This window comes from Thunnus thynnus, chromosome 21 (genome assembly GCF_963924715.1).
Source record: "Thunnus thynnus chromosome 21, fThuThy2.1, whole genome shotgun sequence".
NCBI lineage: Eukaryota > Metazoa > Chordata > Actinopteri > Scombriformes > Scombridae > Thunnus > Thunnus thynnus.
The window spans coordinates 18,276,252-18,288,598 of record NC_089537.1 but is presented as its reverse complement, the minus strand read 5'-3'; the positions used below and the strand labels follow the sequence as shown (position 1 = coordinate 18,288,598).

The window sequence follows — 12,347 nt, the reverse complement described above, 5'->3', positions numbered from 1 at the left end:
CTTAGATTATTAAAACTGAAGCATCAGTATTTAAGCAGCATGTTACTGTTGTAGCTGCTAGAGGTGGAGCTATTTTAACTACTTTATATACAGTTAGCTTGTTTAGTCCAGTGGTTCCCAACATAGGGGTCGGGCTCCTCCAAAGGGTCACCAGATAAATCTGAGGGGTCATGAGATGATGATGGAGAGGAAAGAAGAAAAAACAAAAAGTTCTGCTATACAAATCTTTCAGTTTTTGACTTTTTCTCTAATCTTTGGTTTTTTGTGAAATATTGGATCATTTGTACATTTATTAAAATGAAACCATATAAGAGATTTTGGAGGGAAAAATCACTATTCACTGCTTTTTGTAAGACTGCAAAAGCCAAGAAGGTTGGAAACCACTGGTTTCATCTTTAACAATGTGCTGTATTTTAAAAGCTTGCTATATTATCCGTTGTGTCAAATCTTCATTTGAAAAGTAACTAAAGCTGTCAAATAAATGTAGTGGAGTAGAAATATAAAGTAGCAAAAAAAGGAAATACTCAGGTAAAGTACCTCAAAACTGTACTTACTGTAAGTACAGTACTTGTAAATGTAAATGTATTTAGTTACTTTCCACCACTGCCAAAACTACACACAGAGACAACTTCCAATTAGTTGCTACAGGAACCAAAGTCACGTGAAGGTCATAGTAATGGCAGCAATGCAGTAAGAGCTCTAAAATTAGACCGCAATTCTTTTGCATGTCTGGATTCATTTACACTTACTGTCCCTGCTTACGAACATGATTCTCATAAAAACACAGATGTGGTAATAATCTTGTCATCCCAGCTGCGGTTTCAATGAAAGGAGTAAATCATTTATTTAAAGGAAGAGGAGACACACTTCTGGAAAACTTTGCTAGATCCAGAGAATAAAATCATCACAAATGTTTGTCCTGTTAATAGGTTTTGACGTCTTAAATTATAAAGCCACTTGGGACATTTGAAGGAAAGAAATGACAATTAAAAAAACAGGACAGACAATAATATAGCTGCTCCCATTATTACTGTTAGTATATTGGTATATACTTGTGTTAGTCTGTATTTGGTAATGTACTGTATATTAGTAGAAGAGCTGGATGTCTTGGCTTAAGTATGAATCCCATGGAAAGATGAAAATGTACTCAACTTGGCTCTGGGGGTTGAAGAGGTTTAAGAGGCTCTGGCTTGAGAGGAGGGCAGAGCCTGGAAATAAAAAGACTGAAAGTGCTGTGAGAAAACGCAGCTGTTCAGAGCGCCAAATGCAGGCTGGCAACAGTTTATAACTTAAATTAGTTTTGGCTCCAACAGCTGATTCTAAGAATGGAGAGACTAAAGGAGAACCAAAGAAGGAACCAGTCATCCATTTAGTGTCAGAATGATTTTTTTTTGTGCAGAAGTAGATGATTTGTTTGATGCTAAATGCAAATATATGTGGATAATGCTGCATCACACCAGCAAGTCTGATTGCAAACTAATTATTTTAAGCCATCGTGCATCATTTTGAGTTATTTTCAAGTCACAGATTCAGTTTTGGATCACCAGCTGCCTTCTTATATGATCTAGTGTTGGATCATTGTTGGGAGAATAATGGGTTTGAGTTACAGTAGCAGCCAGTACCATGTCTACACTGGGGGGGGAGGGCTTTTGAGGGTAAAGGGGACAGAGGGGTTGTATTTTTATAAACCATGTGCTCTCCTGCACGCCTGGCAGTGATAAAGGAGAAAGGCTCCCAGAGTAGAGCTGCTGGTGTGACTTTCACAGACAAAAGAAAGCGAGGCAGACTCCACCTCAGGGCTGTAATCACACACAAAGAGGAAAGAAGGGAGAGAACTTGTCAGAACTGAAGCTGTGACTGAACAAAAAGTATCACCAAGAGGAAAAAAAACAAAAAAAAACATGGATCTAAGGAGTGAAAACTCATCAAATGGCTGGACAGCAGACATCAGCTTGGAGAAGTTACACAAGATGGCTGCAGAGCTGATACTGCCGGGAAGATTCCTCCTCAGACTTCTCAACGGTGCTCTGGTGTTTGTGACAAACCTAATGGCCAGAATTTTAGGAAGCAACGTGGTCAGGCGACATTTCCACCTGGTGCTGTCTGCTGTGGTTCTGTTTGGGCCTGTGTTGAGTTTCTGGGTGTCAAAGTACAGCATCTTTGCAAACAGCAACCACTACCTGTACAGGTGAGAGCTCTGCTGGAAAAAAACAAAATGTGTTACTGTTTCTGCTTTTCAAATGGAAATCTCACACTAGTTACATTTGCTGGATAATTAACAAAGTGGCTGCAAAATGTCATGAAACTCACCATGCACATTAAGGACCAATTAAAATGTAAAATCAAGTTTTCAAATTACACTTAAATGCCAAAATTAGTTTTGCAAGATTTTCTGGCAGTTTATAAATGAGTCACATGTTCTTCACCAGTTGAGGATATCTCCTCCTAAAGATCAGACATAGCCTACTTATAAAGAGTTTCTAAATGAATAAATTATGAGTAAAATGCAAGTGTAGTAAATATTTTATCACTGCATACAGACTGTAAGCTCAGAATCAAGTAAAAGGCTCTTTAACATGCAGCCACCTGCTGGTGAGACATTCATTACAAACTCGTGCTGTGCAGCCAACTTTGTTTTAACTCACTGAAGTCTATTTTAAATTCTAGTGGGGGGTGCCAAAAGTTTCAGAAAATGACAGATATGTTGGCGTAAAGTTTGTGGGAAATGTGTCCAAAACGATGCACAAGACATGTATTTACATGCATACAAACTCTGGTTTGAATATTTCACTCAGTGGAAACATGGAGCTTCAATGAAGAGCTGGAACAACGTAATACAGAATATACTGCAATGTATATGATACTGCCAGTGTGGAAAAAGCTGATCTTTCTAAACTTAAATCTATTTAAGTAAAGGAGAACTGTATCCTCTGCCAACTATATATATATATATATATATATACAGCCATGGCCGGATACTCTGCAGACGCCACACAAACACAAAACCTGGCAATGCAAACGTGTTATTTATGCACTGTAACACCTTATTACTCATCTACAAAGCATTAAAGACATGTTTTATTAATACTCACTCCTGGCCATTTTTCATCCTTCAAATGTATTGCTGCACATAACTATTGGTACCTATCCGAGTGCACATTTGAACAGATAGCAGTAAGTTAATACAGGTTTATATGTGAACTGGATGCTCAGAAGGCTACGTGCTCAGATTTTTGTGAGGTTGTTCAATGCTTTATGATCTTTACAACTCATTAAGTGAAGCCATTAGCCGGGCATCATTCATCCTTTGGCAACACATTTGAGTCTATTTTGCATATCACATACTCACTGAACTTGTATTTAACCTCAACTATAACAAATCAACATGCTGTCTTTGCAGCATCTAATAGAAGTGTTGAAATCTGCCTACAAATGAGAGGAAAATATAAATTGTGTGATTTTATGTTGCATTTTTGTGTTGTGGTATTGTCAGTTTCCACAGTGACTGTTCATGTTATACTGATTCTATCACAGGAAGTTCCTTAAGTCCACTTGGGGTTGGACCTGCATCTTCACAGCTTCCTTCGTCTTCCTCCTCTCCCTCTCAGCCCGTCACTCCCTATCTCTCTGCCTGCGCCATCTCTCTCGGATAGGGCTTGTGGGGCTGCTCTGGTGGGGCTGTAAGCGCCTCCTGACTCTGCTGGAGGATGCAGCGGGGACTTGTTATGAACCCATGGCCCCTGCTCAGGACGCCCAGAGCTCTGCCTCCTCAGGACAGCCGTTACTACTCCTGCATGAAGACCAGACCAAAGCCTCCTGCCTCAGAGCCAACATGTTGTGGAGAGGTTATGAAGTATCCCAGGACGTCCTCATCCTCTGTCTGTGTTGCCTCCTGCTTGTCGAGGAATTGTCTGTGTTCGGCCCTTGCCTGGTCCGGGCAAAGCCCCCAAAGAGGTCCCCAGGTGCCCCGTTGAGATTTGTCTTCCTCCTCTGTGTGGTTCTGCTCACTCTGTGGATATTACTGCTGCTGTGTTTGCTCGCCCACTTCCCCACATTTCCCTCCCAGCAGCTGGGAGGAGCTCTGGGCTACCTGGGATGGAGAGGACTCTATCAGGGATGGTACAGACTCAAACCTAGCTGGGGCTGTCCTGGTTTGCCAGGAGAAGGACTTCTCACCACCACAGATGATGACAAACAAGCACAATAGTATGAAACACTGATAAAATAACGTTATGGGCATGAAATTGTGATGTTTAAAGCTAAGGATGTTTTGGAAAGTCAGTCTTCTCATTTAGGTTGTGAGGAGAATCCAAGTGTAGTATGTTGCCTGCGAACACCCTTAACAAAACTATTGTTAAGTCACTGCTAAATTATTAACAGAACTCATATAAATATGCACTTTGCTTTCATTTTTAAGTCAACATCAGTCTAAAATTTCCATTCAGACAAAGTAAGCGGAGCCAGAGTTATAGGAATCATATTTCTTTAATTTGTAATCTGAACCAAAATGCATGCAAAATAGGAAAAGGGAGACATTTTTGGCAGAGCGAGTGTATTGTTACATGATGATAATGTCATACAGCACTAGTTGTATCTTGTATGAAAGCCTGTCTGCAGGAGATGAGCCCACGAGTGTGCTGGAGCCAGCCTCAGTAGATGAGAGCTTTGCCGTCTCCTCTCGGCTTCTTAATCTTGTCATAGTTCTTGTTAATGATGTCAAACAGCACAGCCTGCAGACAGAGAAAAAGAAAGTGAATGAGATACAGAAACAGACGTTTGGGGGGGAAAAATGCAGTGTGAGCAAGATAACAGAAAGACAGAGAGTAACAGCGGGAAAAGACAGAAAGGTTAGAGGCAGTAATAAAAAGAGAGAGATGCTCAGATCCAGAGCAATAATCGTGTCAAATAGCTCCTTTCATCATCACCTGCACCATGTTGTTCATTAACAGCATCAAACACAGGAGGACAATAGCGAGAGGATGGAGACAAACAGTGATTAATGGATGGGAGATGGAGCGCCAATCAATTTAACACAAGCACAGCAATTAGTCTAATTACCCTCCTATTAGGAAGGAATGAATTCCATTTAGCCAGCGAGTCTGCTGCTGTGACACGGCTGGAATATTTTATATACGAGTCTGTTTATTATAAATACAGTGCATGTTTACAGCAGATGGTAGTTTGATACATCTTGCACACATACATGAGGTTTGATCTATATTCAAATGACATGTATGCAGTGTAGATGGAGTCATTATCAGTTGGGATTTTTCTACAAAACTACATGTGAAAATGGAAGCTTTTTACAAAGTGACCCAATAGAGGCCTAACAATAAACAACAGGGAGTAGGTGACCTACATATGTGTTGCGGATGTCCAGCACCACGAGGCGGAGCTCACAGTACTGATACTGGTCCAGCTCATGAACCAGCTGTCTGTAGTCTCCCTGCAGGATGGAAACACAACACAAGCACAGGGTTTATATGCAAACACATACAATATGCACCCTATTTGTACAGAAAACAACATTGTCATAATAGCTTTAACTTTACACACAAACAGAGCATTCAGTCTGCAGGTGGCAAAGAATCAACTTCACACACACATGTACATGTATTACAGTGTAGTACTCTGATTAAGATACATGAAGATACTGACCACATGTGACTGTTTGGAGGCTTTGGCCACAGCATCACCTCTCTCATTGTAATATCTAACAAAGAGAAAAGAAAAGTTACTTGTCATTCATTTATATCAGTCCTCAACAGGATATATTACTATCTAACCATCTTTAAAATAACCCTGACTTGAACTAAATATCAAACTCTCTGATTCAGTTGTGACATCTATGAAACCACTTTGGGAGAGCTATGAATAGTCATATAGCCTCCCATATGGGTACTTAAAGTTAATATTGCTGATTACACCTCTATTCAGATATGTATGGACTGCTACATCAGTGGTGATGATGATGGATCTACTTGGTGTGACTGCATCATTCGAATAAAATTAAAAAAAAAAAAATCTTCTGTAAATGAACTGCATTGGTGTGGACTCTCACTTGGAAATCTGAGTTTGGAATCCCTCGATCTTGGTGCGCGTGTTGGTCAGCAGCTCAAACACTTTCTCCTGTTGGACAGAAACAAAGACATAAAAACCCTGCTGGATAAAATTCAGCTCAAAGACAAACATGAGGCAAATGTCCGAACATCCTTTCAAGACACAGAAAAGATGACATCACTCTACTGCTTCACCAAATCATCACCAGTTACCGACCTGCACAGCCACTCCAAAGTTGTTTCCATCCTCAATTTTAGGGATTTGGAGTTGCACCCACATAGACACCTGCAAGAAAGCATGCTAAGTTTATTAATATCTTTTTATACCCGTGTTCAAAGTTGTTACTTGTATTAAAATTTCAGGTTTGTAACAACCATATAAAGTCATTCAAAAAAGGGTGAAAATGACACAATCACTGTTGATGCACACACAAATGCTGATTCCTCATATCAAAGGCAATTTAGGGCTTTATTTAATTGATTAGTATATAAATGATGTAAATAGACTTAAGAGACAATAAGACTGACAGTGTTGAGCTTCTCCTTCAGTGTCTGGATCTGAGGCTTGACCTCCTGCAGGAGACTCTCCACTCGCTCGTTGCAGCAGATGGGACCACAGGGAGGCCCTGGAGGACAAAACATCCCAGACATTGCTTCACTTAAGAGAATTATGGTTCATGTGGGCTTCACCTTGGCTGTTTTGTAAGAGGCTTTCCTTTTCATACACATTTTATAAAAATGTGAAAGCTTAAAGTCCCCCTCTGCTCAAAACTTGGATGTTTGAGCTTCACTGTGCAGAATGATGTGTGAAAACATTTTTTGGTGCCAATCATACAGAACTCCACTGCATATGACTTTCATATATATAATCCGATTTCCCTCACTTTCAATCAGCAAGTTGCTTTATCTTTTCATCACCATCTCCGTCTTCCCTTTTTACCTGAATCTTCCTCCTCTTTATCACTGTCCTTGTCTTTCTTCCCCTCCTTCGCCTCCTTCTGCAACACAAGAACAGAAGGCAGCAGGTCAAAGAGTTTTCACTGCCTATTAATCTCTCAGACAGCTCACCCACGTGTTTTTTTTTTCTGCAGCTGGCAAAATGAAGATGTCAAGTGTTGGATTTTCTTTTTTTTTTTTTTCTTCTTTGACTTAGAAATGTAACCCCGTCCCAGCAGTCCCTGCTCCTTGCACATGGCTCCTTAATGCAGTCCAACAGCCTCAAGTGGGTTCCCAAGAGTTGCTGCATGATCCCAAATATACTTCCAACGCATTTTTCCTCTTATAAAAGCCATTTAACTGGCAAAATTACACTCTTTCCCTGCATGCAATGTGACAGAAACTGCCAAAATTTAGGGATAAAATAGAGGGTAAAAAAAAAAGACTTTTCAGCTTCCATTTTAAAGTCTTGTACTCCTTACACAGGTCTTCTTTGAGTACAAGTCTAGTAAAAAATATATTATTTTATATTATATATTTTAATGCAAAATAAACACTCAATTCACGGCAGCTTCAGGTGTCAATTTAGATTTTTGTTTAAAGATCACTCAAAATAAAAGGCCCACTCACTGCCAATTTGTAAAACAGCCCTTGGAAAATTGCACAGTGATTGGTTGCCATGGTAACTAGGGACTCAGTTTCACTGTTATGCCTTGATATTATATGAAACACTAAATATAAACCCTTGGCTGAGGACCCCAGTGGAGAGGCTTTATGCAGCACTTCTGAATAAATTCAAAGGTTTAGAAAATGAAAGACTCCTTATTATGAAACCTGTTACAGTTATATAATCTGGCGCTGGTGTTTATTTTCCATTCAACCTCTTAAACCCTCTGGGGTGTTTTCTTAATTTGGCAATTACATCAACATGTAAAACCCTAACAGGTAGAGTGCAGCCTTGCTACAAAATTTAACCTATAGTCAGTTACACAAAATTAATAACTGGACTCCCACAAAGAAATGTCATGACTCTACGCTGCTTACATTTATTTGGACTTTATTTGGAAGCTTACGTCAGATTTTCAGACAGTAAAGTCTCTCTTACCTCCTCCTTCCTCTTGCGTTTGGCCTCCTCTTTAGCTGGGTCTGGTATTGGGATGTCCAGCGGAGCCCTCAAAGATGCCAGGTCATCGCAACTGAATGATGTCTAAACAGCAAAACAAAGCAAAAGTCATCAGTAGCCTGCTTTTTCTGACATGCATGGATTTGCATACACTTTAACATGCCAAGAACCCCGAAAGAGATAGATGTACTTAAAGGTATACTATGCAGGATTTGTCGGTTGGTGTTTGTAAACACACAGCATCCAAAGTTGACCCCTCATCTTGGGCTCAATGAACAAGCGCAAGAGAGAAAGAGAAAGTAGCGAGGTTGAGTGAGCTAGAGAGTAAATGAAGAGTGCGAGCAGTGCTGGTGAAATCAAAACCATGAAACGTTATTTTCTGATTGGTTCATGGTGGTTATGTTCTCAAGTACGAATTACCACACCCACACCTCTGCACAACCCTGAAGGAAGATGCCCCATTGCCGGACTTTGTGTGAATGCAGAGCTTCATCCTGTCCACTGTGGCCTAAGCAAGGAGTGGCGTTTTTGGCTTCACGTAAACGGGGCCCTGCCTCCAAAGCTGTATCTAGTTCTCTTTATATATCCATGGATGTAACCCGGTCACTATACTACAAGTCCTGACCTCACACCCTGCACGCTGTTAAGGGCTGGGGGCTACACACCCACTGCCCAAAGGTCGACACCCAGAAGCGTAAGAAAATACAGGCAGAGGGCAGAGTCTCTGCAGATAAATACACTGTCACACACTTCTAGTGGGTCCTAAGTGATGATTGAGAGGTATAACTTTTGTATGAGTCTATATACTGTTTTTTAAGAAAATCTTGCATAGTATAGCTTTGAGATTACAGAGTATAATTGTATAAGATGTCATCCCATGAAACCCCATTTGAAAGGACAGATTAGTTGTAATGGACCCCCAGGTGACCCTCAAAGACCCCAGTATGGCTTATATGGACGTTGTTAGATACCTTAAGCAACATCTGCAGCTCTTCAATCTTCTGAGGGAAAAATTTTGAGACCAACTCTTCTGCCTGGAAAAAAAGAAGTATTATTACTATCTGGGTGCACACTCAGTTTCGATCCATGTAAAAAAAAAAAAAAACTTAAATTCAAGAGATAAATTACCTCTTTGGTGAGCTTCTGGTTGAAGTCATCCACCTGGAAGGAAAAGATGACATGATTATATTTTCATGTCCTCCTATTAACACAATCGACAGGCCGTGTAGCAGCTAATTACCTCATAACTACCCGCTCATCTCATTTGACCCTTGGTTATGAAAACAAGCACCTATATGGACACTGGCTCGCCTGTTTGTCTAACTGATACATGAACTAGGTGCATGAGAGGAAACACGGTTTAAATGTTGGTGGAAAATACTTCTTCATCATGCCAGCGGACATGTCGTGCTCACCTGTTTCTTCGACGCGAGGCGAATATCTACAGCAGCCATTTCGTTTCTGAAGATGAGAAGTTGTTTGATTAAGTTTATAAAAGCGTTTCAACTTCAACAAAGCAGTAAGAAACAACGATAAACTATGATAATATGTGTAATTCAATGCTGCGCGAGAGACGGGGAAATACTCACAGTTACTCAGCATAAAAAGTGAAAATGAAAGTAAGGCATTGTTCCGTACTTTCCACTTTAGTATCAAACGATTCTGTTGCATTGTGGGACTTGTAGTTTTTTTTTTTTAGTTTTTTTTTTTTTTTTTTTAAAGAAAGTTAGGCATTTCCCATAACAAGAGCACTGACGGGAAACATGGACAACATCCTCTCTGTAATGACATGTTATTTCTGTCACTGTCAGCTTGTTTTTGTTTATTTAAACTAAAAGTGATACGGAATCCTCCTGTGATGAAAAAGCAAACAAACCAAACACATCTCTTGGGAATAAGTGGAATTAACTTTTTTGTTGCTGTTGTTTTAATTTTATAGTAAGGAATAATTATTATAGTATGGTATAAAATGTTAAGATAAGAATGTTAAGAAAAGGAAAAAAAAGTATCAACAATAACTAATAATTCTCATAAAATCGTGTTATGTAGCATGTCCTTGTTGTAGGGCTATATGAGAAAATTGGGGGCATTTTATTGTAAATAAATATTTGTCGTGAATCAGACTTTATTTTCAGTACTTTGATTAACCTTGAAATTATTTTTCATTGGTCAACTCAACTCACAAGTCTGATTTTACATTAGTGTCACTATATAACCTCAGTGACTGGCTACCACCCCTCAGGGAGGAGCTCACAGGTCTTCAGACCAGGAACTCAAACAAACTGACCATCCCAAGATGTCGAACTGACAAATAAAGGGGATCACCAGTCCCCTATATGTGCAGACTCCTAAATGACAGAGATTTTAGATTTTAGATTTCATATTTGTGATATGAGATATTCGATTTTTAGCTTAGACAATTTGCAAATTTTAAACTTTGGTCTATTTGCAATTTTTAGTCCATCTGAAATGTTTGGTCTACATATATTGATGTTTCACTGCAGCAGCAAAATAATTCAGTGTTTTTCATGACAATTGTCTTTATGAACCTATAATAATGCTGAGAGGTCAGTAAACTAAATACACTATATCTTCTTCTTTTCTCAATTAATTTGATGTGACTCTGCATCCAATGTATTTCCTCCAGGATAGGTGGCAAAATAAAAACTTTTAAATCTGTAAAAATCCCCCCTTCTAAAAAGTTAAAAGAAATTCCAGGATGAACTGCAAACATGTATGTGAAAAACAATTATTTTATTATCAAAAGTCATTGTCAAAAGCTTGAGTATAAGTGTAGACAAACACCTGTTTTCCACCTTTTACCAACAGGTGTGCAGCATCACTTAATATACACAACCTACAGTAACTCACATTAACACACTTGTTTACAACAAAACAATCCATAAACCCTGATCAAGTTATTAAATATATTCCACCATTTATAATTAACATTTTGTAAATGGATCCCTCCCATAAATCATCACATGTATTCCAGCCTCTCCTGTAAGTTCTGACTCTGTCCACGAGATGGTGCTGCTGTTAATGAAGTGACCTGTTACAACTACAGGAGACAGATCATTGTTAACAACGTTTGGGTAAACTTATAAGAGTGTATGTCATTTTTTGTGTTTTTTTTTTTTCTAAATCACATGCTTATATGAACAAGTGTGTAAACCAGTTAGTCTTAATGACACAAAGATGCTTCTGAAAAATTTAATAATATTAAAAAGTCAATGGAGCCTTTCTCTGTTTACTTATTTAAAATACAATATGGATTTAATTGAAAAAGACAGATGGCAAACACAGCCTACTGAAAAATATATGAAGACAAATCTTCACTGGTCTCTAGAACAAAACAATCCCAGCAGCAGGAAAGTTCCACAAACCTGAGGCCAAAATGTGTCTGCTATTGCAACCAGTATTTCAGGGATCTGCTGTCATACAGCGTCACATGGGCTCTTTCATCAGGAGCTGTGTAGACAGACCTGGGTCAACCTAGTGAGATTAAAGCCTAAAACAAATACAGGATCCTGAGTGGACAGAAAGGACGTCAGAGCCTCCCATTGTAAACAGAATCATGGTCGCCTGCAGTGTTGCACACTAACATATGCCAGTGTACTCTGTGTCATAGCAGATTAACACTGTGTCAAGTAAACTCATTATGTATGTTGGCTGATTAATCGTATCAAGTTATAAACAGAGCCCAAATATATCTAGTCACTTGGCTGATAGTGGTTAAAATAGGTAATAACTTGCAAAATGTCTAGTTTACGTAGTATGATACGGTGAAAAACAATAATAGATCACTCATCAGGCATGAGGTATTATTCAAGGTTGGATCCAAAGGGCAAAGGGTGCACTTGTTTACAGTGCAAACACCATTAGTTATTGATTCCATGGTTTGATTGAGTCAGTGATTAAAACTCTGCAGTCACACACACACACACACACACACACACACACACACACACACACACACACACACACACACACACCACAGATTTACTTAAGTCCCTTTTGGGGATTTTACATAGACTTACATTCATTTCCTGAAGACTTACCCTAACCCTAACCTTAACCACTGACCCAAGAATCAGCTTTCTTCCAATTGGCAACACGGCTTTTGTCCCCTTTTGGACTAGCTGTCCTGAGTTAACTGTTCTTTAGTCTTAAATTTGTCCCCAAAAGTAACCTATGACAACCCCCGCCCCCCTCCACACACAAACAAA

The 12,347-nt window shown here is 39.3% G+C and overlaps 2 protein-coding genes across 2 annotated transcripts; one reads left to right on the top strand and one right to left on the bottom strand.

Annotated features, from left to right (window-relative positions):
* Positions 1-1,699: 1,699 nt before the first annotated feature.
* Positions 1,700-4,773, top strand: fitm1 (fat storage inducing transmembrane protein 1). The gene is made up of 2 exons (XM_067577966.1): positions 1,700-2,188; positions 3,535-4,773. The coding sequence occupies exons 1-2, from the start codon at positions 1,902-1,904 to the stop codon at positions 4,205-4,207; spliced, it is 960 nt and encodes a 319-aa protein (XP_067434067.1). The 5' UTR covers positions 1,700-1,901; the 3' UTR covers positions 4,208-4,773.
* On the bottom strand, positions 4,467-9,830 carry psme1 (proteasome activator subunit 1). The gene is made up of 12 exons (XM_067577967.1): positions 9,708-9,830; positions 9,534-9,579; positions 9,247-9,279; positions 9,090-9,152; positions 8,101-8,202; positions 7,000-7,057; positions 6,588-6,685; positions 6,277-6,345; positions 6,062-6,129; positions 5,659-5,713; positions 5,360-5,446; positions 4,467-4,730 (listed from the first exon to the last, which is right to left on the bottom strand). Exons 2-12 carry the CDS (start codon positions 9,570-9,572, stop codon positions 4,650-4,652), a joined length of 753 nt encoding a protein of 250 aa, XP_067434068.1. The 5' UTR covers positions 9,573-9,579; positions 9,708-9,830; the 3' UTR covers positions 4,467-4,649.
* Between the last annotated feature and the right edge of the window lie 2,517 nt (positions 9,831-12,347).

What these genes read in the sequence shown, in the direction of transcription:
- fitm1 (XM_067577966.1), top strand. Translation starts at nt 1,902, where the DNA reads ATGGATCTAAGGAGTGAAAACTCATCAAATGGCTGGACAGCAGACATC. An exon ending in AGCAACCACTACCTGTACAG is followed by an intron (nt 2,189 to 3,534) that starts GTGAGAGCTCTG and finishes ATTCTATCACAG; the next exon opens with GAAGTTCCTTAAGTCCACTT.
- psme1 (XM_067577967.1), bottom strand. Translation starts at nt 9,572, where the DNA reads ATGGCTGCTGTAGATATTCGCCTCGCGTCGAAGAAACAG. An exon ending in GCCTCGCGTCGAAGAAACAG is followed by an intron (nt 9,280 to 9,533) that starts GTGAGCACGACA and finishes TTTTCCTTCCAG; the next exon opens with GTGGATGACTTCAACCAGAA. An exon ending in TGAAGGAGAAGCTCAACACT is followed by an intron (nt 6,346 to 6,587) that starts GTCAGTCTTATT and finishes GCTTTCTTGCAG; the next exon opens with GTGTCTATGTGGGTGCAACT.